At 58.0% G+C, this 26393-nt stretch overlaps 1 protein-coding gene across 1 annotated transcript; it reads left to right on the top strand.

Moving 5' to 3' along the window:
- The first annotated feature begins 971 nt into the window (after positions 1-971).
- Positions 972-24455, top strand: LOC135893094 (immunoglobulin superfamily member 1-like). Its single transcript, XM_065420880.1, has 12 exons — positions 972-1002; positions 1985-2020; positions 2634-2918; positions 3333-3446; positions 4840-4877; positions 5117-5231; positions 10062-10148; positions 19213-19497; positions 20553-20843; positions 21581-21859; positions 23085-23205; positions 23304-24455. The coding sequence occupies exons 1-12, from the start codon at positions 972-974 to the stop codon at positions 23371-23373; spliced, it is 1752 nt and encodes a 583-aa protein (XP_065276952.1). The 3' UTR covers positions 23374-24455.
- Positions 24456-26393: the final 1938 nt, after the last annotated feature.

Here is a 26393-nt window from a genome sequence, read left to right as displayed (position 1 = left end):
AGCAGCCTTCTACCCTGCACATGGTCTGACACTGCCCTGGTCACCGCGGTGTCGGGCGCCTGTCAGTCGAGCATTAAGCGACGTGGCCCCGTCTGTCACGGGTGGGTCGTTCTCTCTTGTCCTGTCCCCGGGGGAGGTCTGTGCCCACCGTGGAGGGTCTGGTCTGGGGCGGTTTGGAGGGTCAATGGCCGCGCTGCCCCAGGTCGATAATGGAGCAGGTCGGCCGGGGTAGGGCGCCTGGCCTTGGAGCTGGAGGTGGGGAGGTTTGGGGGGCCCTTGGCTGCTGGGGGAGCTCGTTCTGCAGCCTGGGCCCAGCCCCGGAGGAAGTTCTGTCCCCTGCCCAGACAAGCATGACCCTGATTGTGGCCTGGCTGGAGGCAGGGAGCCGTCACCCCAGGGTCACCCCAGAGCTATGGGCTGTTGCAAGACACACTTCCCCTTTTCACAGATTTTTCGGCTGCTGCTTTAGCAACTTCGGATCTAAATTTATCCCTCCCGCTTCCCATTATGGGTGCCAGAAACCACAACCCCTCCACCCCTCTGTCCCATCTCTGTCTCACACCACTGTGCTAAGAACAGCATCTGCAGCGACACTACCTGAGAAGGAGGTTGTCTAGGCCCCTCCACCCTCATGCTCCAGGGCGGGTGCTGGGCCCAGCCAGGTCAGGAAGGTATCTCTGCCCTGCTGCAGGAGGTGATGAGGGGAGTGTGGGGGGGACCAGGCAGCTGCAGGAGGGGATGTGCTTTGCTGGGTGTGGCAGGGAGCTGGCTTTGCTCTGACCACAATAGATTTGGGCTGGAGATTGCAGATAAACCATGTGATAGAAGAAAGGGGCCGAGCACATCACGGGCTTCCTGGGCCTGCAGCCTCCGGCGCAGTTCCTCATTCAGCTCGCACTCGGGCCTCAGACTTGGTGGAGCTCAGCACCAGGGCGTTGGTGGCAGCGCTGAGGGGTCCCCACTTGCCCATCATGGCGTCTGCTCTCACCGTCCTCCTCCTCGGTGAGTACCGGAGACAGCCAGGGCCCGTGCCCAGGATCTGAGACCAGGGCGTGTGCCCATGGGTGTGTGTGTGTGACACTAGAGCAGAGGTGGGCAAACTATGGACCGTGGCTACATCTGGTCCGCGGGACCCTCCTGCCCAGCCCCTGAGCTCCTGGCCCAGGAGGCTCGCCCCTGGCCCCTCCCCTGCTGTTCCCCCTCCCCCGTGGCCTCAGCTCACTCTGCCGCCGCCATGCTCTGGGCGGCAGGGCTGCGAGCTCCTGGGGCAGCACATCTGCAGAGGCTGGCCTGACCCGGTCTCTGTGTTGCGCAGTGGCGTGGCTGACTCCAGCCAGTGTGGTAAGAGGGCAGGGAGCAGGAGGGTTGGATAGAGGGCAGGGGAGTTCCGGGTGGTGGTCAGGGGGCAGGGGGGTGGATAGGGGTTGGGGCGGTCAGAGGGCGGGGAACAGGGGTGGTTGGATGGGGCAGGGGTCCCGGGGGGCAATCAGGTAGGAGCAGGGGTTGGATGGGGTGGCGGGGGGCAGTCAGGGACGGGGGTTCCGGGGGCTGTCAGGGGACAGGGAACGGGGGGGGGTTTGGATGGGGCAGGAGTCCCGGGGGGGCCGTCAGGGGGTGAGAAGCAGGAGGGGTCGGATAGGGGGCAGGGCCGGGCCATGCCTGGCTGTTTTGGGAGGCACAGCCTCCACTAATCGGCCCACCATACAATTTTGGAAACCTGATGCGGCCCTCAGCACAAAAAGTTTGCCCACCCCTGGACTAGAGCGTGTGCCCATGGGGGGGATCTGAGCCCAGGGTGTGTGTCCATGGGGGGAGGGATCTGAGACCAGGGCGTGTGTCCATGAGGGGAGGGATCTGAGACCAGGGCGTGTGCCCATGGGAGGGATCTGAGGCCAGGGTGTGTGTCCATGGGGGGGATCTGAGACCAGTGTGTGGGATCCAGTGGCTCTGGGATCTGGTCCCTAACCTGCTGTCTCCTCTCCAGGCTGCTGGCTGGCCAGGCAGAGTGGGGTGTCGGGAGGTGAGTATCCATGGGGTGGGATATGGGGGAATGTTACCATTAAGGATGGTGGGGAAGGGACAGGGAACAGAGAGCCAAACCCTGAACCGTTACCCCAACCTCACACTGACCCCCTCAACCGCTGTTCCCAGGTCAAAGGGAGTCCCACATCCTGCCGTGCAGGACCCAAAATATGCCCCCCCCCACCAGACCCAGCCAGGCCTAAAAAACCGTCCCATCAAACCACTGCCTGCTCCTCTTCTAGAGAGTGTGAATCTAGAGTGCCTGGACTGACTGCAAGAGAGATAATCTTGATTAGCCCTGGGAAAGCCAAGATCAGAATCCAGCCCTGCCCCCAGGGGTGACTCCAGATTGGCACCCGTGGGGGTGGGGTGGAGCTGAGATCAAAACCCAGCCCTGCTTCCTGTGTAGTCAGGAGTGACTCCGGATTGACCCCGGGGGCGGGCTGAGATCTGACAGGCCCTGCTCACCCTGCTGTGTATTTCCCAGGGGTGGTGAGGACGGGGCGGTTTCTGGACACGCAGGGGTTGGGTGGGGGCAGGACAGACAGACAGACACCAACGGGGCAGGGGCTGGCCCCCACCCCACTGACCTGGTTCTTTTTTTAATCCAGAGAGAAATTTTCCCAAGCCCTCCCTGTCTGTGAGCCCCCGGGGGGTGACTGAGCTGGGGGAAAACGTCACGTTCCAGTGTGTGGGGGAGCAGCCAGGCATGAGGTTTGTTCTGAGTAAAAATGGAGCCTATATAAAGATTCAGGACCCTTCTGGGAGTGAGGCCATATTTCCCATCCCCAGCGTGGGACCGGATGACAGCGGACGCTACACCTGCCAGTATCACACCAAATCACAAACAACTGGCTGGTCGGAGCCCAGCGACCCCGTGGAGCTGGTGGTACCAGGTGAGGGGCCCGGCTCGGCGACCCCCCCCTCCAGCCCCACACCGAGCCGGACCTTTGGGGGGTCTCCGCGATGCTCAGAACCAGGGCCCAGCCAGGGAGCAGGGAGTGAGTCACTGGGGGTTTCAGGCCCCCCGCCCTGAGCACCGGAAATGATGCCCAGGCTGGATCAGACAGCACCCCCTACTGAGCCCCCTGCCCTGCAGCCCGCTGCCCCCTTGTGCTATAAATCCCCCAAATCTTGCGGGCTCTGACCCCACTTGATTCCCCTGGGCCCCCCAACATCCTCCCCATAAAATTTTCTGCTGCCTCTACCCTGTGGTATCCCAGCCCCTTGGGCGCCGCCTGGGGTGGGAGGGGCTGGGGGGCAAACAGACCAGCCACTCATGACACTCACGGCCTGCTGCTGTTTCCCAGGTGGATCAGGACAGCTGGTTCTGACTTGGCCCATCATTGCTGGGGTGAGCGCGGCGGCCACCGTCCTCCTCCTCGTCCTTCTGGCCTTCGTCTGCTTCAGAAAAACCCGAGCCAGTGAGTGCCCCACCCAGCGAGGGAAGGGTTAAACATGCGGCTAAGCAGGGCGGGATGGGGTCACGGCTTGGATGGGGATCTGTGCCGGGAAAGCCAAGGAGCAGGGGGGCTCAGCAGAGGGAGCTGCTGTATGTGTAATCCCTGTACACACAGCTGTCCCACCCCAGAGGTGGCCGCATCTCAGTGCCAGGCTAAGGGTCCCTGTATAATCAGCTGCCGGCACCGTGCTTCTCAGGTACCTGGGGTGACAGAGGAGCCGACCGGCCTGGATCAGGTTCGTTATAACAAATCACTAACGAGGGAGGATTGGGGACAGGAAAAGCCCCCCGAGTTAATCTGCCCCTCCCCCTGATCCATGCTATGGTGTTGCGCTGCCCCCTGGTGGTCCGTCCCACCCCAGCTGGGATCCAGGCTCAGCAGCAGAGGGGACCCCCCAGCCCCCCCCATCCCTGCTGCCCCATGGGGGGTGAGTGGCCGAGCGCTGGGACCGGGGGATCCCGATCGGCTCATGGGGGATTCTGGTTTGTGTCCCTCTGCAGGAAAAGGAGCCGCACTGAGACCGAGCAGGTAGGAACCCGGCTCCTCCCCCCTCCCGCTCGACCTGCCGGGGGCACAGGGCTCCTGGGTTCTGTCCCAGCTCAGGGAGGGGAGTGGAGTCTAATGGTTAGAGCGGGCCAGGGTGGGGTCTGGTGGTTGAGGCAGGAAGCTCAGGGAACTGGGCTCAGGGTGAAGCAGGATGGGGGGGCTCTCTGGGTGTGTTGGGGAATCCCCCCCCCGCGGGTGGGGGGATATGACATTTACAAGGGGATTTTCTCTTTTAGCACCAGCCCTATGGGGGCATTAAAGGCACCAGCTCAGCAAGACCCCATCTGTGAGTAACACACCTAAGGGGGAATCAGGGTGGGGCAGGACCCAGGGGAAGGGGAGGGGCTTGTGGGGGCTCCACCCATATGGGGCGGGGCCTGATTTACAGCTGCTGCCGGGCGGGACTAAGGAGAGGGCCCCAGAGGTAGCTGGTGTCAGCTGAGAGTGTTGGACTCCCAGGAGCTCCCTGGGGCCACCCTCCCTTCCAGCTCTAGTTCCCCACCCACTCCCGGCTCCCAGCCCCCTGCTCTAACCACTAGTCTAGACCCCCCTCTCCTCCCGAGCCAGGGCGAGGACACAGGCACTCTGACTCCCAGCCCCCGCCCCCGCTGTAACCCACAGACATCTGTGACTCAGTTTTCCTCTCTGTAACATGGGGCTCATGACCCTGGCCCGTGCTGTGGGGCGAGGGAGGGGTGGCTGTGCCGGGCTCTGAACCCCCTGGATGGATGGGGGCGTTGGAGCTGGGTGTGGGGTTCTGCTCTGGGCCGGCTGGGGGTGCAGCTCAGCGGGTGTCTCTGTTCTGCAGACGCCTCCGTCGACAAAGGGAAACAGCCGCAGACCCTGGTAAGTGTCCCCTGTTCCCCCATGGGGCCTGACCCCATCCTTGACCCACATGGACTCCGGCAGCCCCCTCACACACCCACCCCTTTCCTGACACACTCAGTGGTTTGGGGTAGAGGTCGGGCTGCTGGGAGGGGGTGGGCTTACAGGATCGCTCTGTGTGTGTGTGTGTGTGTGTGTGTGTGTGTGTGTGTGTGTGTTCACCCCCACCCCCACACATCAGTGACTCTCTCCTCTCCCAGCCCCAGGAGCCCGACCGCGGCGCCGACGGACTCACCTACGCCGAGCTGGACGGCCAGGTGCTGCAGGCCAAGCAGGGGGCCTGGCACCTGCCCCCAAGCCCACCCAGCCCAGAATGTACGCCATGATCAACATGAGCCGGGGGGCCCCGCAGTGAGATTTCCCCATGGGGCGCGACACCCCCTTGCAGTGCCAAACCCAGAGAATTCTGCTTCTAGGGAAGATTTATGGGGGACACTGCCCTCCTGCCACTGCAGCCCCTTTCCCATCGAGTTGCTGTCCCCCTGCCCCGCCCAGACCCACATGTGGGGACCAGTGTGGAGGACTCAGCACAGGAAGGGGGAGGGGATGCACTGAAGTGGCTGTTTATATTATTTTGCATCCTGTTAATCTCCAGATTTGTAATAAACACAGAACCACAAACCAGCCCAACCTGGGCACCCCACAGCCCCCCTGTGCCGGGAATGTGTGTAACACCTGGGGGAGATGGGGTCGGGTGCGTGGGCTGGTTATACAAGGACCCCTCACCTGGCACTGGGATGCGGCACCTCTGGGGTGCGGGGGCTGAATATACAGAGAACCCTCTACCAGTGCTGGGATGCGGCCCCTCTGGGGTGGGGCACTGGTTCTACAGGGACCCCTCGCCCAGCACTGGGTTGCAGCCCCTCTGGGGAAGGGCGTCAGTTGGGCAGGGCACCGGGGTTCACACCCTGACTCTGGGTGAAGCTGCAGAAGGGTCTGATGCCTGTGACCAATTTGCGCCGGCTGTTTACATCCCCTCCATGGAGTCGTCCCTTCCCCGCTGTGCTGGGGGATCCATCGCCATGAGCCGGGCTGGGGGGGGGGGGGGCTAAGGGGAAGTGATCCCTGGGCGGTGCCCGTACAAGAGATGTGGGGGCATCACCCTGTGACCCCGGGCCGGACAACATGGGCACACAGAGAGCCTCACAGCTAATCCCCCATTTGAGACTTTCCCGCAAGGGCTCGGGCCCCACCCCCAGGGCCTGCCTCTTGGGCAACATGGGAATCGACACTTGCTGGGAGCAGTGTGGGGGCTAGGACACAGAGCAGGGCAGTTCTGAATCCCCCCTGCAGGGGGTGGGGGGGCTGTTTTCCTTTGAATGAGGCTTTCTTGCTGTTCAGCGGTGTGTGGAAGAGTAGTCCCCTCAGCTCCACCATCCTGGACCCTACACAAGATTCTCCTGCCCCCCGAGATCCTGGTCCCTGCATGAGATGCCCCCCCCCGAGATCCTGGCCCCTGGAACCTCTGGACCCACAGATTGGCCTGGAAGGACATGACTGACCCACGTCCATCTGCCCCTGGGCACTCAGAGGTCGGCTGTCTCCCCGATGCCTCAGTTTCCCTTAACTTCTGCTTAAAGAGCCCCCCTGAGCCTGCTAGTCCTCATCTGTAACACTCTGTACATTGGGGGAACACCCTGCGCCCCCATGTTCATCCTTGTAATATGATTGTGTGGGATCTACTGCCGAGTTTGTCACATCGGGTGTCTTCGGAAGGCTCATGATGCACTGAGCATTGTTGTTACAGTGATGTTATAGGTTGTAATTTCATGTATATAGTTATGAGGCTGAAAATGTGTCCTCGTGGCTTAAAACAAGCCCAGACAAAAACTCTTCTGAAGCAGTTCACACCTCATCAAGGCCTGTGTGGGACAAACCCAGCCCAGCCTCACAGTAACAAAGGTCGCTGGCCTAGGCAGCAACAAAGGATCTGTTGGACTCTCAAGTCACCCCCCTTTGGTCAGTTTGGGACTGCGATGAGGTAATGCTCACCTGACTCCGAAGCGGGGTGGGGGTCGGTGGGCAAAGCCAAGAGGGAAGAAAGGACATGATAAAAGGGAGAGTTGTTTGCCATGCTCTCTCTCTTCCACCTCCATCTCCAGCAGGGTTTCTCAAACTGGGGGTCGGAACCCCTCAGGGGGTTGCGAGGTGATTACATGGGGGGCCATGAGCTGTCAGCCTCCACCCCAAACTCCACTTTGCCTCCAGCATTTATAATGGTGTTAAATATATAAAAAAGTGTTTTTAATGTATAAGGGGGGTCACACTCAGAGGCTTGCTATGTGAAAGGGGTCCCCAGTACAAAAGTATGAGAGCCACTGATCTACAGACACCACCACCAACAACCTTTTATGTACTTGAAAACTGTTATGTCCCCTCTCAGTCTTCTCTTCTCCAGACTAAACAAACCCAATTTTTTCAATCTTCCTTCATAGGTCATGTTTTCTAGACTTTTAAACATTTTTGTTGCTCTTCTCTGGACTTTCTCCAATTTCTCCACATCTTTCCTGAAATGTGGCGCCCAGAACTGGAGATAATACTCCAGTTGAGGCCTAATCAGCACAGAGTAGAGCAGAAGAATGACTGCTCGTCTCTTGCTTATGTGATACAGTATGGCCAGAGGGCAGCAGGAGTGGGTTAGAAGGGAGCCTTATTCCCTGTACAGGGAAGAAAGTTTGCTATAGATTAATTAAAGCACCTGAAGCCAATTAAAGCACCTGAAGCCAATTAGAGCACCGAAGCCAGTCACCTGATAAAACCCCCTGCTTAAATCAGACAGGGAAGGATCTGGAGCAGAGAGCAGTTTGGAGGGAAGTAGAGGAAAGTTTGGAGCGGTACTGTGGTGGGCTAAGAAGACCTTAGGTAAGGGGACATCTGGCTTGTGCAGAGGGAGGAAAGGAAGCCCCCACAAGCTGAAGGGCAGGAGAGGGAAGGAGCCCAGGGGAAGGAACCACTAGTTCAAGTGGTTTACTGCTATCCCTAGGGCCCCTGGGCTGGGACCCGGAGTAGAGGGTGGGCCTGGGTCCCTCTGTCTCTACTCCCCTCCTCTAGGACACTAGTGGGGTAGTTAATATCCCAGTTCAGGGGCAAGAAATGGTGCCCTGAACCCCCCTCCCCCCAGAAGAGAAAGCACAAGACCCCATCATAGTAGTGCTGGCAATTTGCCCCACTTACAACACTCCTGCCAATACATCCCAGAATTGTATTTGCTTTTTTTTTTTTGCAACAGCGTTACACTGTTGACTCATATTTAGCTTGTGATCCACTATGACCCCCAGATCCCTTTCTGCAGTACTCCTCCCCAGCCCCCCAATGCCCTTTCCTGACCCCCTTCTCTGCTCCCACACTTTGCCATGTAGCCCCCCACCCTCAGTAGATCTGAAGTGGGGGAGCATGATTGTTTCCTGCCAAAACCCCTGCAGAGCCAGGCGGGGGTAGGGAGAGGGGATGGAGGTGCCCCCATGGCCATGGGGCAGGTTCAGCCTCAAACACACACAGGGGGACCCTACTCATCCCAAATCCCCCCTCCCCTCCCCTGTTACTGTCCTGCCCAGTCCTCCCCTCCCCCACCCCACACCCTGCCTGTCTTATAATGGCTCCCACATCCCCTCAGCCTCCCTCCTGCTGGGGACAGGCCAGGTGGGAGATGGGGGCTTTGGGGGAGATGGGCTGATGGGGGGGGGGGGAGGGAGTGAGCGAGCATGAGGGGGGAGCAGGCTGGGGGGGTCTTTCCCATGTAACTCGCCCTACACAGCAAAGTGGGGGACAGGATGGTTTTGACACTAACTCCCAATTAAGATGGGGCAGCTCCAGTGGGGGGGGAGGGGTCGGGGGGAGACAACAACCCCCCATGGCCCCGGGGTGGGATCAAGAGATGGGAGTTGGGGGCACAGGCTGGGGGTCAGCCTAGGGTCCGAGAAACCGGAGGGCTCGTTCCCATGCAGCCATCGCCCCACCCCGACAGTCTGGTCATCTCAGCCAGGGGGCAGCATGGCTGCCCTGTGAGGGCTGCAGGGGGTGATGGGGTGGCCATGTTAACTGAGGGCCGCCAGGGGTCCCTTCCCTACAACAGGGAGGTCGGGGGCGTGACGGGATGGGATGTGGGAGGAGAACAGGGGATGGGACGTGGGGCATGAGGGGCACAACGGGGTGAAGGGACTTGGGACGGGGCAGAACTAGGAGGGTGGGGAGCTGATGGGGGGGGGGGATGTGAGGGAACTACAGGCTGTGGGGATAGAACAGGGGGGACAGCCAGGGACATGAGGACGCAGGTCAGGGAGCAGAACGGGGGGCTGAGGGGCCCAGTGCGTGAACTTCGGGGGTGGGGGAGTGAAGAGCAAATGAGATGGGGCGCCAGAGCTGGGGCATCTGCTGGGGGGGGGCAGTTTATCTTGAGCTCTGTCCCTGTGATCTTCCCCCTCCCCTTTCTGGGGGGCTGGTCGGCTCCCGCCCCCGTGTCCCTTTCGCAGCATCCTGGGGTCGGAGAGGGAAGCTTGGCTCGGCCGTCGGCCCCTGTGAGCTCTGACCCGGGCCCTGAGCTGCGCGGACCCGCTGCCCCGGGGATGGGCTGGGGAAGGGACATGGGGCTTTTCACCTCTAAGGGGCTGGCTCTGATCTGTATCCTTTTCTCTAAGCACCAGACCCCACCCCACAAGCAGAGCCAGGGAGAGAACCCAGGAGTCCTGGCTCCCAGCCCCTCCCTGCCCCAATCATTAGACCCCATTCACCTCCCAGAGTCGGGGTATATAACAGGGTAGGTGCCGGGCATCAGGCTCACACAGAGTTTCACAGGCAGTAGCAGAAACAGGAAGCGAGCGCCGGCTCTGGTCAGACTTCCCCTTTCATGGCTTTATCAGCTGCTCCTTTAACCACTCAGGATCTAAATTTACCCATTTCTCGCACCCTCATGGGGGGCCGGAAACCACAACCCCTCCTAGCCTCCCACCCCTCTGTCCTGTCTCTGTCCTATGCCACTTGGCTAAGAATAGATTCTGCAGCGACACTACGAGAGGGAGGTTGGCCAGGTCCCTCCACCCTCATGCTCCAGGGTGGGCGCTGGGGAAGAAAGGGGCCAAGTGCATCACGGGCTTCCTGGGGCCGCAGCCCTTGGCACAGTTCCTAATTCTGCTCGCACTCGGGCCTCAGGCTTGGTGGAGCTGGGCACCTGGGAGTTGGTGGCAGCGCTGAAGGGTCCCCGCTGCCCCGTCATGGCATCTGCTCTCACTGTCCTCAGTGAGTAACAGAGACAGCCAGGACGTGTGTCCATGGGGGGAATCTGAGCCCAGAGTGTAGGATCCAGTCGCTCTGGGATCTGGTCCCTAAAGACCCATCTCCTCTCCAGGCTGCTGGCTGGCCGGGCGGAGCAGGGTGTCGGGAGGTGAGTATCTGTAGGGAATGGGGGAGCTGGGGGAATTTCCACATTAGGGACAAGGGATGTGGGTGGGGGGTGAGGGGTGCCAGTTCCCCAAAGGGATGATCCTGTCAGACACCCAGAGGTGGGAATGAGACCTTGCCCTACTCATTACAGGGAAGGGAACCTGATAGAACAACTCGGGGATTTTGTAAACATGTTTTCTTGGGGGGCCTGTCCTGGGAGCTGCTTGCTCAAATGACCCAAATTTGGACCAGGAACCCCACAGGGTAGATCGCAATTCACCGTTTGACTGTGATGGGGGCAGGGCTGGGTTCTGATCTCAGCTCCTCTGGGTCAATCCAGAGTCACCCCTTTTCACGGACTCACAGATCGTGCCCACTCTTGGCCCCATGTGGTCCGTGGGGGGGTGCCCCTTTAAGTGCAACAGCCCTTCTCGGGGGTCCACTCTCTCTCAGGGTCAGGCCCCTCCACCTCCTGGAGCCGCACCTCTCTGAGCCTTAGCACGTCTGTCTCTGCCGTGGGCCCCCTCAGGGAGTCCACTCGCTCTGGACCCCCGGGGCCTCCACCCCCCGAAGGGGTTGATGCAACCCTGTTCTCTAGCCCGGAGTGACTCTCAGCCAGCATAAAACAGGAGGGTTTATTGAGAGTTGAACACAGCACAGGAAACTCTCAGGGCCTCAGGCCTGGCCTCCCTCAGCCCAGCACATCCCAGTCTCTCTGCATCCAGGTGGGCTCTGCCTGCTCCCCCTCTCCAGCCTTGAGCCCCCCTGCTTCCCAGCTGGGCATCTGAGATCACCGGCCCCAGGCCCCGCCTCTGTCCATTGTCTTCTCTCCAGGTAAACAGGGCCGTAAACGGGGGCCTCCTCTCCTCGCTTCTGTCCTCTGGGTGGAACCTGCTGGTTAGATCACTGGGTCCTCACTCTGCAGCCCATTGTCCTCCCACTGGCCAGAACCGGCTGCGTCTCCTCAGCTGGGCCTCTGGGTCGGGGGCTCAGGTCACCGGTCACTGGGGTATCCATCCTCCCGGCCATTGGCTGGGGTCCCAAGTTCCCTCTCTGGTCCTCTGTAACAACAAACTCCCTCTCCCCTCACCTCGTTAAACCAGTAACCCCCAGGGAAACCCTCTGCATTCAAACCATTGAAACCCCACCGAAAACAAGAAAATCCCCCACTTCGTCACACCCCTGACTGCAATGGGGGCAGGGACAGGTTCTGATCTCAGCTCTTTGAGGTCAATCCAGAGTCACCCCTGACTGCAGCGGGGGCAGGGCTGAATTGACCCTGCATAACTAAAGCAATCAGAGATTGGAAATCTCCTTTCCCCCTGCTCTCTCTCACCCCGGCTGTGAGCCAAGGGCTGGGCCTGCACCCCATGGACGGGCAGGCGGTAAAACGCTGGAGCGACAGATGGGCAGAGGATTGAATCAGACGGATGTGGTTTGTGTCACCCCCACTTACTGCCTGTTTGTTTGTGAATCAGGGGTCCTACCCCAAACCCTCCATCTCCGTCTCAGTGTTTTCCCCAGGAATTGAAATTAGGGGGAGGGTTTCAAATTTATGTGGGGGGGGTCAGGGCCGATGAGGGGTGAGACCGTGAGGGTGAAGGGTTGTATGGCACCATAGTAAAAACTGAAAAATGTTTCATGACCATTTTATTAGATTTTAAAATCATCACACAAATTAAAGTTGGCTACTCAAGCCTTCTATGAAGCACTACATCTACATCCTTCTTGGTTTCTTGTTATAATTTTGCACAACTCTGTTAATGAACTTCTTGAACGCAATGCATTAATCTTTGGTGGCTTCTCATGTGTCCGGTACTTCCATTCCTTCAGCGGATATGCTCATTAGTTCATTCATGTGATCAGGGAGAAGGCAACTTCTTTCAAAACACAAAATTATATTCAATGATGAACAAGAACGCTCAACTGTAGCTGTTGTGACTGGGAGTAGCAAGAGATTAATTCCTACTTCTTTCAGCCCAGGAAACATAGCATAAAGATCAGGTCGAACCACTAGTGGTGATAAAAAAAGAAGTTGAAGTCGAATCTTCATTCATTCGTCGTATGATATTCCACTCTGTGTTCAAATTCTCTATTCTGTCCTGAGCACATGGCAGCCCCATTGCTGGTAGTGCCGCTCTCCACTCAACTGTCGGTGTTTTATAGGACAGGGTCTGTAAAAGCTATGTAGAGGTTGAGTAGAATCTAGAAGTTGCTGTTGTGGATTTGTAAGAATCAAGTCTGTGATAACTTTTTCAGTTATCTTAACAAACACTTCTTGTCCTCTTCACTTAAGGATTCAATATAAATGCCTTCATTAGTCAACTTCTGGACGGAAGGCTTTGCTTCTTCCAGTACTTTTCAATGGATAGCTCTCGGATTGATCCAAATGTAGCTTCTATTGCTGGACAAAGATCTACTGCTGTTTTAGCAGATGCCTGGATGGCATTGTTTAATGACCCAAGTGGTTTCAAGAGTAGACTTACAAGAGAGAGAATGGCAATAGTATTCTCTGAACGTAGTAGCAAAAGTAATCCACCAGCCTCACTACTTAGATCTATTCCATCTTGGTAGATACTTTCCAAAGCCAGTAATAACGGATGGAGTAATTTTAAGACAACAGCCAAGGATCGCTCATGAGAAAGCCAGCGGTTTTTCTCAGGTTGGACTAATTTGAACTTCAGTCCCAGTGTATCTTCTATATTTTCCAAGATATTCAGTCTTTTTGGACTCTTGTTGGAAAAAAGAATATAATGAAGACATTAAATTTATAGCTTTTTTTAATGTCTTTTGAAGAGTCTGCAGCTCGTACTAGCGCTAGTTGGAGTAGATGGACTCTGCAATGTGTATAGGAGAGATTAGGGTTACACTTTTCTCTTGTACTCCACCATGTCTTCCAGAGAAGTTTGCAGCTCCATCAAACGCACAAGCAGATATCTGTTTGGGGTCCAATTGACAAGCATTTAACTCTTCTAAGATGTGGGTTGTCACAGGTGCAGCCAATCTTTCTTCTATAACTTGAACATCTAGAAATATATCTACTGCCCTACCACTGACATCAAGATAACGTACACAGTGATTTACTACTTGATACCCATTTGCATCGGTGCATTCATCAGCCATGTATGCAAATTTTCTGAATGTGGTGAGAGAGTTCTTCACTTTTTCAACTGTGGAGTCTTTCACTGTTGCACCACATGCGTCTAGCCGGTCAGTTGAGTTTCTTGCAGAAAGATAGTGAGCATTTGCTCACTTGGTCTGGTCTTGTTTGGAACCAGTATTCAACTTCAGGATGAACAAGTGACAATGCACTTAACATTGGCCTCCAGTTTGTAGTGTGTGGCATCTCTTGCTTAAATAGAAAGTAGGATGCCACGGCCATGTTTGTTCGCATGAACTGTTATGTCTCCAGTATTCTTAACAGCCTCATTAACGCTCACCGGTGTTGTCCTTGGTTAATGGAGACTCAGAGTTCAGAGGTGCTTTCACATGAGTTCACCTCCCAGGTGGGGGCAAGAAGGCACCTTGCTCCTTCCTCCAGCTGCTCACTGTTCGCTCTGGCCACTGTTGTTCGTTGTGCCACCGTTCACTCCATCGCTCTGTTGCCAATGGCCCTGCGCCATCACCTTCTGCTGCCACCTGCCACTGTGACCTCTGCAAGTTGGTCTCTTGAGTGTCCACCAGCTCTCAGTGATTTCAGCTGAGCTCTCAGTGGAGGAACCTCGCTGCTAGTGTAGACTGGGCCGTCTCTTCCACAGAAACACTGTCCCCACAGCAGGTCTAAGCACTTAGACCTGATTATCAGTGATTTCAGCTGCAGTGGTCACTTAGTCTTTTGTTTTGTTATCTATGGAGCCTAATCACCTCTGTCTTTAAACAGTGGAGAGGGAAAGGTCAAATAGTACTTGTGACTCAGGCAGACCATCAAGCAAGACACCTGTCCCCACCCTCTCTCTTAATGCCCTAAATCAGCACAGGCGAAATACAACTGCCCTTTACTCATACAATAAGAATAACATTTCATTACCCCCGCAGTCAAGTGATTTGTAACCCAACCCCAGCCAAAATCTATCACTTGGGCAACACCGCTGTTTGCTGGACACCTAGGTAGATTAGGTGTGAATGTAAATACAATCTGGTCCTGAAGCCTTTCCCCCCAGCCCCCAGCTCATCACTAGCTGTCAGGGAGAGCTCAGACTTTGCTTACAAATCATCATTTGAAATTATTAGGTTGGCCAATATCACTGAAATGAATGCACTGACATGATCATAAAAACAACAGCTGTATAAGGAAGCTAGTCTATGTTCATCCTTTTCAAATCTATTCTACTGTTTCAGATACACGTATTTTCTGATACACACTTCAAAAGCATATAAAGTGTATTAATGTTTCAATTTCAATTCAAATGTCCAAAGAGTCACTAAATTGGCAACACTGCACGTGACTAGTTCACAAAACTGGGGGGGGGCATGGGGGGTGTAGGGAAATCCCTGGGTGGGGTGATCTCCGTGGGGGGAAATGTCACCATCCGGTGTCACCATCAGCGCCTGGGCATGAGGTTCCTCCTCTACAAGGCTGGAGATGGGAACTATCTGACTAACACAGACCCTGTTGGCTGAATTTCCCATCACCAGTGCCAGATGGGAACAGAGCGGAAATTACACTTCTCGTTACAGCTAAAGAACAGGAGAAGCTGCCTACTTGGACTTTAGTGACCCTGTGCACATCATTGTAGCAGGTGAGGGGCCCAGTCCAGCATCTCAGCTCCCAGCCCCACACTCAGCCAGATGCCCACGGGGTCTCCGTGAGCCCTGGTGCCCAGCAGATGGGATGTCCAGCCCGACCAGTGAAGGTTGGGTGGAGGGGGGATATCTTGGCGCTGTGGTGCTTTTGTGCCCTGGAAACCAGGAGAGACCCTGACCCTGTCTCTGCCCCATCACTGACACTCCACGCTGGGGATGGGGTGCAGTGGCCATGCTGGGGTCTCTCTCATGCCCGTCTCCCTCCCACCACAGAGCTCAGCTCCCCCAAACCCTCCATCTCCCTCAGCCCCAGCGGGGGGGGGGGGTCGCCTTGGGGGGAGCTGCGACCGTCCAGTGTCGGGGTCAGCGCCGGGGTCTGGCGTTTGTTCTGGACAAGGCTGGGGCCAGGAACTCAGCAGCGCCGGGTGGGGACTCGGCTGGGGTCAAATTTCCCATCCCCAAAGTGAGCCGGGCAGAGGGAGGCAGCAATACCTGCTATTATCCCTTGACTCGGATCCTGACACCTGGTGCAGCTGGTGGTAGCAGGTGAGGGGCCCGGCTCAGCGTCTCCACTCTCAGCCCCACACCCAGCCAGCCCCACAGGGCGGCTCCACGCCAATGGGACACTCAAAGCCAGGCTCTGCCGTGAGGCCTGGGCCCAGCAAAGGGGACTGTCACAGATCCACAGAATCAGGGTTATGGTCCCAGCTTTGGAGCAGCCTCTTGGAGCCCTCGTCAATGTGCCAGACCCCCTGGGCGTCTCACTCTTCCTTCAGGGCAAGCCCCACAGCTCCCCTGCCTCCTTTGGCTGGACCCCTGGGCCGCCTGCCCCCCGGCTCCCCATCACGAGCGATATTTGGTGAGTGCCACTGAGGCAGACCCTAAGGGAGCCTGGTACAATCTTGGGGAGCATCGCGTCCCTCTGCAGGGCACGCCGCTGCGCAGGCACACTGGTTGGGCTAGGAGGCCACTGCACCCAGCGCAGGAAGTTCTGGGTTTGCCCGGAGAGAAGAACGTTATAGCCGGGTCCAGCCTGACTCCCCAGAGCCCCTGCCAAGCGGTGCCCCCCCTGGGCCCCTGATCTGTCCCTCCGCTCCCTCTTTGTTCAGCTTCCCGGGCGAGCCCCGGCCTCCTGCCTTTCCTCAGTCCTTGGCTGTCCGGCTGGTCACACCCGGCTGGCTTCCTGCGGGGGCTGGGCCATCCATGGTCGTTAGTTGGCGGCAGGTAGCAAATGTCCCGGAGATGGGCTTTGCCCTGGGGCCGCCCCAATCCCAGACACCGTTCAGACATTTGTCATGGCCTGGCAGGGAGTAAACAGCCTTTGTTCACGACCTAGTTAACCATGCAACATAGAGGAGAAACTGAGGCAAACATGGAATTTGTACCAAATATTTACAGAAAATTCCCACTCTGTCACAGGGAAGCTGGCCGGGGAGCAGGAACAGAGTTACTGGGGGTGTTCGTGTGTTCCCCAGCCTGGGGGCAGCAGCTGCTGCTGGAGATTCAGAGCAGATGGAGGGGGGGATCCCTGCCCCCAGGGGGAGCTGCAGAACAGGGGGTCATTGACCTGCTGTCCCCCTGCCCAGGCCCACATGTGGGGGGCCGGGGAGAGCTCAGCACCAGGAGGGGGAGAGGGAAGGGGAGAGGACACATTGAGGCAGCTTTTATGTGGTTTTGCATCCTGTTAATCTCCAAATTTGTAATAAACACAGAACCACAAACCAGCCCCCCCATGGGCAGTCCCCAGCCCCCCATCCCTGCTCCGGGAGTGTGTGTCACACCTAGGGGAGATGGAATTGCTCAAGGGGGGGCAGGGGGCCCCTCCTGCTCTAACCACTACACCCAGTCCCCTCCCAGAGCTGGGATAAATTACAGGGTCGCTGCCGGAGAATCAGGTTTATGCTGAGTTTCACTGACAATAACAGAAATAGCAAGCAAGCGCTGGCTCTGGACACACATCTCCTTTTCACACATTTTTTGGCTGCTCCTTTAGCAACTTAGGATCCAAATGTATCCCTCCCTCACAGGGGCCTGCACCGACAGCCCCTCTGCCTGGTCTCTGTCTCACATCACTTATCTAAGAACAGCATCTGCAGTGACTCTACCTGAGAAGGTGGTTTGTCAGGTTCCTCCACCCTCAAGCTCCAGGGCAGATTCTGGACCCAGCTGGGTCAGGAAGGAATCTCTGCCCCGCTCCATGGGAGAGGGTCACTCGGTGGGGGACACAGTGTGTGTGTGTGGGGGAGCCCTCCTCTGCCTTGAACTGCTGCTCTAGGGAGGCTAGACGGGCCTGTTGGAAAAGATCAGGGTAACCTCGGCACCTCTTGATACCTCCTGAGATTGCCCCATTCCCAGATGATCGCCAGACTGGGCAGCTCCCTGTGGGGCTGGGAGATGATGTGGGGTGGGGGACCAAGGAGCTGCAGGAGGGGATGTGGTTTGCTGGGCATGGCAGGGATCTGGCTTTGTTCTGACCACGGTACATTTGGCCTGGAGATTGCAGAGAAACCATCTGATGAGGAGAAAGGGGCCGAGCGTATCACGGGCTTCCTGGGGCTTCAGCCCCCAGCGCAGTTCTTCATTCCGCTCGCACTCGGGCCTCAGACTCGGAGGTGCTCAGCACTGAGGCGTTTGTAGCAGCGCTGAGGGGCCCCCCACTGCCCCTTCATGGCATCTGCTCTCACCGTCCTCCTCCTCGGTGAGTATCGGAGACAGCCAGGGCGTGTGCCCATGGGCGGGGGATTCTGAGACCAGGGCATGTCCATGCGGGGGGGTGGGGAGAGAATCTGAGACCAGAGCGTGCACCCATAGGGGGAATTTGAGTCCTGGGCATCTGCCCATGAGGGGGGATCCAAAATCAGGGCATGTGCCCCTGGGGACGTGGATCTGAGACCTGGGCGTGTGCCCATGGGGGTCAGGGATCTGAGACCAGGGTGTAGGATCCAGTTGCTCTGGGATCTGGTCACTAACGAGCCGTCTCCTCTCCAGGCTTCTGGCTGGCCGGGCACAGCAGGGTGTGGGGAGGTGAGTATCAGTCTGTGGGGAGGACGGTAACATCAAGGATGGGGGAGGGGTTGCATGGGGTGGGGAAAAGAGGAACTGAGCCCTGAACCCCACAAAACTGAGTCCAAACTCCCCCTGTGAGCTCAGACCCAGCCCCGTTCTTCTGTGCCCTCCCCCGCAACCCCATGCAGTAACTAGGAACTGAATCTGGCTCCTGGGATCTGACAAAGCAGATGGGAACCGTCCCCTGGTTCAATGTCCTGCCCCCCACAGGCTGTGAGGATCGGGGGTGGGGAGTTGGGGCAGCCCGTGGATTTATTTCAGCTCATACAAACACTAACAGGATCCGGCCGTGGGCTCTAGATCCCTCGGGGAACCGAAACGTTCACTGTCTGTGCAGCCGTGGGGAGAACCCCCCAGATCTGCCCCCACCCCCAGATCCACCCCTAACAGCTCCCTCCCCTGCTCTCACAGTCCCCCCCCCCATCCCAAGGCCTGGGGAAAGGTGGGTCTTGTGTGGCTCCCGTAGGGTCACAGACTCTATTTCCAACCCCGGGGCGGGGGGCAGAGCTCCAGGGGGCCCACTGGTCAGCAGGGCTGGCTCCAGGGTTTTTGCTGCCCCAAGCGGCGATCGCAATCTGCGGCGGCAATTCGGTGGGAGGGAATGCCTTCGCTCCGAGCGGGAATGAGGGACCGTCCGCCGAATTGCCGCCGAACAGCTGGACCTGCCGCCCCTCTCCGGAGTGGCCGCCCCAAGCACCTGCTTGGCAAGCTGGTGCCTGGAGCCGGCCCTGCTGATCAGGCTCCCTGGCTGGCCTCAGGCGGGGTGGCGGGGGCAGGTGAGGCCGGTAGGGCTCTGCGCTGCTCCGGTCGGCTGGGAGGGAAGGACGAGGACTGCCCTGCCGCGCTTGCTGCAGGGCACTCCCGTCCTCCGCGCCACCGCCCCCTACAGGGTGGCTGGAGCGGAACACCACCCCAAAAAAAAAAAAGCGGCCGTGCCGCCCTAGGATTGGGCGGAATGCCGCCTCCAACAATCTGCCACCCCAAGCACCAGCTTGCTCGGCTGGTGCCTGGAGCCGGCCCTGGACCCACCACTGAGGCCCTGTGGTGAGGATGGGCCCCAGGACTGAATGATGGGGCCTGCGTCTCACGGCCTGTCTGCTTCCCACTGCAGAGCCCAGCTACCCCAAACCCAACATCTCCCTGAGCCCCAGAGGAGGGGTCTCCCTAGGGGGAGCTGTGACCGTCTGGTGTCTGGGGCAGCGCCGGGGCATGCGGTTCATGCTGAATAAAGAGGGACGCCATTTCCCACCTGTGGATTCGAACGGGTTTGAGGTTGTGTTTCCCATCAGCAATGTGAGCTGGGAGCACGGCGGGAACTACAGCTGCTCCTATCACAGCAGATCGGAGCCGTTCGCCGTGTCGTACCCCAGCGACCCCGTGGAGCTGGTGCTGAGAGGTGAGGAGCCCGGCTTGGCGTCCCCATTCCCAGCCCCACCCCCAGCCAGACCCTCACGTGCCAATAGGATGCTCAGATCCTGTCTCTGCCCTGACCCAGCAGAGGGGACGCCCGGCCGGGGAGCGGGGACGGAGTCACTGGGGGTTCCCCAGCCAGGGGGGAGCAGCAGCCCCTGGAGACTCAGGGCAGGGAGGCGACTGTAACGCTGCCCCTTGTGCGTAGGAACCGTGAGTCGCTATTTAATCCCATCCCCTCTGTTCGCCAGGCCCCAGCCCAGGCAGGGCCGCGGCCCGGGCTGAATGGGGCAGGGGCTGCAGGAGAAGCGGTGGCTTGGTGGACATGGCGTTAGGCTGGGACCCAGGAGATCTGGCCCAGCTCCTGCTGCGGCCACAGACTCTGTGTGATGGGAGCACGTTGCAGTTTTCAAAAGTGTCCTTCCTTGTGGGGGGGCCTCAGTCTTGGGGGATCTCAAGCCAAGCGCCCACAAACCGAGGCAACCACCATTACTGGAGACCTCTGCAAACATTGGCCTCAATAGCACTGGGGGAGCATGGGCCTGTCTGCCATGATCAGAGCCCCATTATGCCAGGCGCTGCATAAACACAGAGTGAAGAGACAGTTGCTGCCCCTGGGAGCTCACTAAGGAAAATGAATCTCTGTGCCTCAGTTTCCCCTGTGTAGAATGTTGATAAGGACCCCTCCCTACCTCCCCGTGAGGGCTCACTCCCTTCCTGTGTGGAGCTTGGGCCCTGTGGTGCTGGGCACCAGAGACCAGCCCGTGAGTCGCTCTGTGTTCGGGGGGCGGACGGAGTGAATGAGGCGGGGGCCACACATGGGCATATGAGAATTCCAAGCACTAGGGAGCTGCGGCTCGGTGTCTGTGGGGCTGGGAGCCCAGCTCACAGGGCCGGTATTCTGGGTGGGGGAAATTCTGGGATCTGGGAGGGAATCTCTGTGCGGGGCCCCAGGATCTGTCCATGGCTGCAGCCGGCTGGGTAGGCTGGGTCTGGGTGGGTGCCTGGGTCTGGCTCTCACAGCCTGTCTCCTGTGCGCAGATCCCAGCTTACCCAGACCCTCCATCTCTCTGAGCCCCACCGGGGTCACCGCCCCAGGGGCAGACGTCACCATCCGGTGTCAGGGGCAGCGCCGGAACGTGACGTTCTTCCTGCACAAGGCTGGAGACCTGAACCCACAGCAACACATGGACCCTGCTGGGGACAGGGCCAAGTTCCTCATTCCCACCGTGGGCCGGCAGCACGGAGGGAGCTACAGCTGCAGCTACCGGCCCCGATCGGAGCCCTTCGTCTCCTCGCAGCCCAGCGACACCGTGCAGCTGGTGGTAGCAGGTGAGGGGCCCGGCTCGGCGTCTCTGCTCCCAGCCCCACCCCCAGCCAGATCCTCGAGTGGGCTCTCCACAGATGCCATGCTCAGAGCCAGCCTCTGCCCTGAGCTCTGGGCCCGGCAGAAGGGACGCCCAGCCAGGGAGTGGGGACAGAGTCACTGGGGGGTTCCTGAGCCGGGGGGAGCAGCAGACACAGGAGATTTGGGGCAGAGGAAGGGGGGATCCCGGGAGCTGCAGTGCAGGGGGGGCCTTTTCCAGGCAACACATCAGTTAGGGGGTGATGGGCGGAGCTGAAGGTTTTAAACCTCAGTGTATATTACAGACTTGCACAGTCCCCTACAAGTCAGTGGTGGTGCTGTGCACACAACCCAGGAGTCCTGGCCCCCATCCCCCCCTGCTCTCCCCACTAGACCCCACTCCCCTCCCAGAGCCAGGGACAGAACCCAGGAGTCCTGGTTCCCAGCCCTCCCAGCAGAGAAGCCAGGGAGTGAATGGACCCTGGAGACTAGACTGTCACCTGCCAGGGAGCAGAGCTCGGTGCCTCCAGGGGCTGGGGTTGCTCCGTGTCTCATGCTGTTAGCCCAGGGCTCAGAGGAAACTCTGGCCCCTGTGGAAAGGCATCGAGGAGCCCGTCCCCAGGGCCGCCGGGTCTGACCCACCACTGAGGCCGCGTGGTGAGGACGGGCCCCAGGACTGAGTGACGGGGCCTGCGTCTCACGGCCTGTCTGCTTCCCACTGCAGAGCCCAGCTACCCCAAACCCAACATCTCCCTGAGCCCGAGGGGGGTCTCCCTGGGGGGAGCCATGGCTGTCCAGTGTTGGGGGCAGCACCGGGGAATGCGGTTCGTGCTGAATAAAGATGGACGCCATTTCCAAGCTGTCGATTCGGACAGGTTTGAGGTTGTATTTTCCATCAACATGTCTCGGGAGTACAGCGGGAACTACAGCTGCTCCTATCACAGCAGGTCGGAGCCGTTTGCCATGTCGTACCCCAGCGACCCCGTGGAGCTGGTGATGAGAGGTGAGGGGTCCGGCTCGGCGTCCCCGTTCCCAGCCTCACCCCCAGCCAGACCCTCACAAGGACTCGGTTCCAATGGGACACTCAGGTCTGGTCTCTGTCCTGATCCCTGACCCAGCAGAGGGGACGCCCGGCCGGGGAGCAGGGACGGAGTCACTGGAGGGTCTCCAGCTTGGGGGAGCAGCAGCAGCTGGAAATTCAGGGCTGACGGGGGGGATTTCTGCCCCCTGGTCTGGGCGGGGGTGGGAGGTGGAATCCGCCATTGAACCAGCCATGGAAACAGGTCATGGTGCCTAGGGGCTGGGGCTGGTTGAGGTTATGGGGGCAGTAACTCTGGGTGGGTGGGGCCCAGACATGAGTGGGAGGGGCAGCCCCCTGCCCCTCACTCACTACCAGATCCCCAGCCCCCCCAATGCCTCCTGCCCTGCAGGTCACTGCCTAGAATTTGCTGGGGGATGCCAGGGGAGGGGCAGGATCTGGGGGGCTGGGCTGTGAAATTGGGACCAACTAGGTGCCATAGTCCTGGGGCAATAACCCCCCTTCTTGGGCCACATGACATCCCGCTGGCAATAGGAGTGAGCATTACCCAGAATTCCCTCTGTTCTTGCTTCCCCTCCCCCCAGTGGGGTCCCAGGGGATCCCTGAGCCTTCCCGCAGTAGATGTTCTGTTGCCTCTTGCTGTGCCCTGGTCCCCAGGGCCCGGCCACCACCCGAGTGTGGGGGGCAGCTGTTGAAGTACCAGCTTCTCCCCCCCCCCCCCCGTGCGCACTGCCTGGCTGTGTTTGGCAGCAGCTGAGATACCCCGGGGACAGGCTCACCTCACAGCAGACAGGCTGCGGCAGAGGCACCTGTGGGGGTGGACAGCGGGGTCCTATGGGGACAGGGAGCTGGGGTGGTTCCCTGTTCTGGGGGGTTAAGAGCCTGAGGCTCTGATTGTCCCCATCCCCTGGCCCAGTGCTGGGATGCCGGGTGTCTTGGGGGCAGTTCGTCCACCTGGGAGCCCCCTTCACTGGGGAAGCTGAGGCTCAGCCCCCCGGGGTAGTAGGACGCAGCCTCCCCTGAGGGGGTCTGGCCCCAGGGAGGCCCTAGAGCCGCAGCGCCTGGGAGACCCCCAGAGGGGGCTGGGCCGGATCTGCCGGATGGGGGGTTGTGGGCTCCGATCCCAGGGCAGCACCAGCTGCTGATTTCCCCATCTGAGCCACCAAGTGACTTTACCCTTCCCCCGCAGCAGCCCGCCCGGATTTCACCAACGCCAACATCGCCCGCCTGGCGCTCGGTGCCGTGGTCCTGCTCATCTTGGGGCTGATCCTGGCTGAGGCCTGTTACAGCCGCCCAAGGGGGCGCCCTAGGTGAGGTGACCTCCCCTTTCTGTGCCCCTTGCTCCCCCCGGCGGCTGGGCTGAGGGTGACATGGGCCCCTCTAACGCACCATCTCTCTGCACCCCCAGGAGCCTGAATCCAGCCATGCAGGGAAGAGAATCTTCCCGGGGGACAAGTGGCTTCCCCGTGGGGTGCTGAGACACCGGCACAAACCCCCCTGCCCCCAAACACCCCTGCCTCAGAGAATCTCCCCCACAAACAGCTCTCGACCTGACAGCAGCACCCCAGGATTGAACCCCCGATGCCGTGTGTGACGTTGCACTCCATACATTTATGGAAATATGCTTATGAGTGTAACTATGATGTAACTGGAATATGCTTTATGCGAAAGGTCTCTTGTAAGGTATCATTACAAAGCTTATGATCTACTGAGTGTGTTCATCCTATTTGTATAAATGTATCTTTCTTGCATCTAAAACTAGAAATATGAAAAGCAACAGAGAGTCCTGTGGCACCTTTAAGACTGACAGATGTATTGGAGCATGCATCTGACGAAGTGGGTATTCACCCACGAAAATGCTCCAATACATCTGTTAGTCTTAAAGGTGGCACAGGATTCTCTCTTGCTTTTTACAGATCCAGACTAACACGGCTACCCCTCTGATACTAGAAATATGAAGTTAACTCTGAGGTCCTCTTGTAATCATGCAAAGTCTGGGCCATTAATGGTGGTTTAGAATCTTGATGGCTCCCATTGACTAGGATGAGTTACTGTAGATGGCTCTGTTTTCCTGCAAGCTCCACTGCATACATGTGGGGCAATCCTGAAAGAATGGAGGGGGGCTCATGGGACATGTGATCATGTCACAGGATACTGGAATCCATCTTTAACCTGGTGCTTTTCCATTTTGAAGGAGGAGTGGGAACACACAGAGATAAAAGATTCCCCCTATGCCAAAGCTATAAAAGGGGGTGGAACAGAACAAAGGGGGCTGCCAGTCATGAGAAATCCCCTAGTTACCACCTGAGCTGGAGCTAACAAGGACTGTACCAGGGGAAAGGATTGGGCCCAGACTAGGAAGGAGTCTAGTCTGTGAAAGAAGCTTATTGGAACATCACTGAGGATGAGATTTACCAATATTCAGTTTTTTAATATATTAGGCTTAGACTTGCGTGTTTTGTTTTATTTTGCTTGGTAACTTACTTTGTTCTGTCTGTTATTACTTGAATTCACTTAAACCCTAGTTTTAATACTTAATAAAATCACTTTTGTTTATTAATTAACTCAGAGTAAGTGATTAATACCTGGAGGAACAAACAGCTGTGCATATATCTCTATCAGTGTTACAGAGGGCGAACAATTTATGAGTTTACCCTGTATAAGCTTTATACAGAGTAAAACTAATTTATTTGTGGTTTGGATCCCATTGGGAACTGGTGTCTGGGTGCTGGAGAGAGGAATACTTGCTGAGCTGTTTTCAGTTTAGTCTGCAGCTTTGGGGGTGTGGACCAGACCTGGGTCTGTGTTGCAGTGGACTAGCGTGTCTGGCTCAACAAGGCAGGGTTTTCTGAGGTACCAAGTTGGCAGGAAAAACGAGCTCAGAGGTAATTTCAGCATGTCAGGTGACAGTCCCAAGGGCATCTCCATGACCAAACACGTCACCGCATATTTACACAGAACTTTGAGTAATTCATTTAAATCACACTACAGAATTATATTTCCTGCACCTGTCAGAAGCAGCGCAAAGCCATGGGGGACTCAGGGGTAACAGAGGAGCTGAGGGACAAGGAAGGAGCCTAGGAGTGAAACTGGAAGGGGTTGGGTGCGGGCGGGAGAAGGGTTTTTTGGTGGTGGTGGGGATTGTTAGCGACCTGGGAAGCCTCCCCCATGCAGACCCTGTCTCACCTCAAGCCTCTCCCATTCAGTCAGGCACATCAGCCCCTGTCCCCACAACCCCCGTCCCCATGTGTCCCTGCAGCTTCCTCCCCCATCCCCAGACTCAACGCTGTCACCCTACTAGCTCCTGAGCCTCAGTCTGTGACCTCCCAGCAGCCCTGGGTGCCCCACTCTTCCCTAACCGGGCTCTGCAGGCAGGTGCTGTGATGAACTTCTGCTCCTGGGGGAATTCTGCAGCACGGGGCAGGCAGAGAAATTTGTTCCCCACAGAAAATATATTCTGCCCCAGAAGTGCTGCAGTTCCGCCTTATGCCCACCAGGGGCCGCTGTGGAGCCAGAACAAAGGGCTGTGTTCATGCTGCTGGGTGGTCTGGCGCCACAGCGGCCTCTGGTGGGCAAAAGGTGGAACTTCAGCACTTCTTGGGCAGAATGTATTTTCTGCGGGGGAAAAAACAAAATTAAGCAGGACAGCTGAATTGTGCTTGTTCTAGTGTTGCCAACCCTCCAGGATTGGCCTGTAGTTTCCAGAAATTAAAGATTAATCTTTAATTAAATATTATGTCCTGTGATGAAATCTCCAGGAATGCATCCAACCAAAATTGGCAACCCTAGCCTGTTAGCCCTGGTGCTGTCCTAGGGCTGGGCGCTAAGGGCAGGTTACAGATACACGGGGAGGGGTTTGTGTCTCCCCAACTCACTCCTGTTTGTGTGTGAACGCAGAGCTCCCTGTGCCCAGACCCTCCATCTCTGTCAGCCCCAGTGGGGTGATCGCCCCGGGGGGAGCCGTCACCATCCGCTGTCAGTGTCGGTGCGAGGCCAGGAGGTTATTTCTGTTTAAAGATGGATGCCGAATCCAGGAGCTAGATGCTATGGGGATGGGGGTAAATTCACCATCCCTAGCGCCAGATAGGAAGGGAGTTACAGCTGCCGATCTCACTCCAGATTAGAGCCACCCAGCTGGTCAGATCCCTGTGATTATGTGTGGAGTGTTGTAGCAGGTGAGAGGTCCAGGCTGGCATTCCCACTCCCAGCCCTACAGCCTGCCAGATGCACAGGGGGTCTCTGGGCCAATGGCAGGTTCAGAGCCAGGCTCTCACCTGAGCCCGGGGCCCAGCAGGGGGGACACCCAGGTGAGTATCAGGGACTGAGTAAAAGGGGGGTTCCCCAGCCCCTGAAGATTAGGGGATGAGGGATCCCTGCCCCCAGGCAACCTTGGGGTGTCACTTAACCTGCCTGTGCCTCCATTTCCCCTCGTACAAATGGGGGATAATTATCCCTCCTGCACCTTGTGGCTGGTTAGATCGTCAGGGGTTGGTTCTAG

Source organism: Emys orbicularis, chromosome 21 (assembly GCF_028017835.1).
Source record: "Emys orbicularis isolate rEmyOrb1 chromosome 21, rEmyOrb1.hap1, whole genome shotgun sequence".
NCBI lineage: Eukaryota > Metazoa > Chordata > Testudines > Emydidae > Emys > Emys orbicularis.
The sequence above is the reverse complement of the archived record's forward strand: the minus strand, read 5'-3'. Positions and strand labels throughout refer to the sequence as shown.

Coding starts and splice junctions, on each gene's coding strand:
- LOC135893094 (XM_065420880.1), top strand. CDS start 972: ATGGCGTCTGCTCTCACCGTCCTCCTCCTCG. Junction 2,919..3,332: donor CGTGGAGCTGGTGGTACCAG/GTGAGGGGCCCG, acceptor GCTGTTTCCCAG/GTGGATCAGGACAGCTGGTT. Junction 4,878..5,116: donor GGAAACAGCCGCAGACCCTG/GTAAGTGTCCCC, acceptor CTCCTCTCCCAG/CCCCAGGAGCCCGACCGCGG.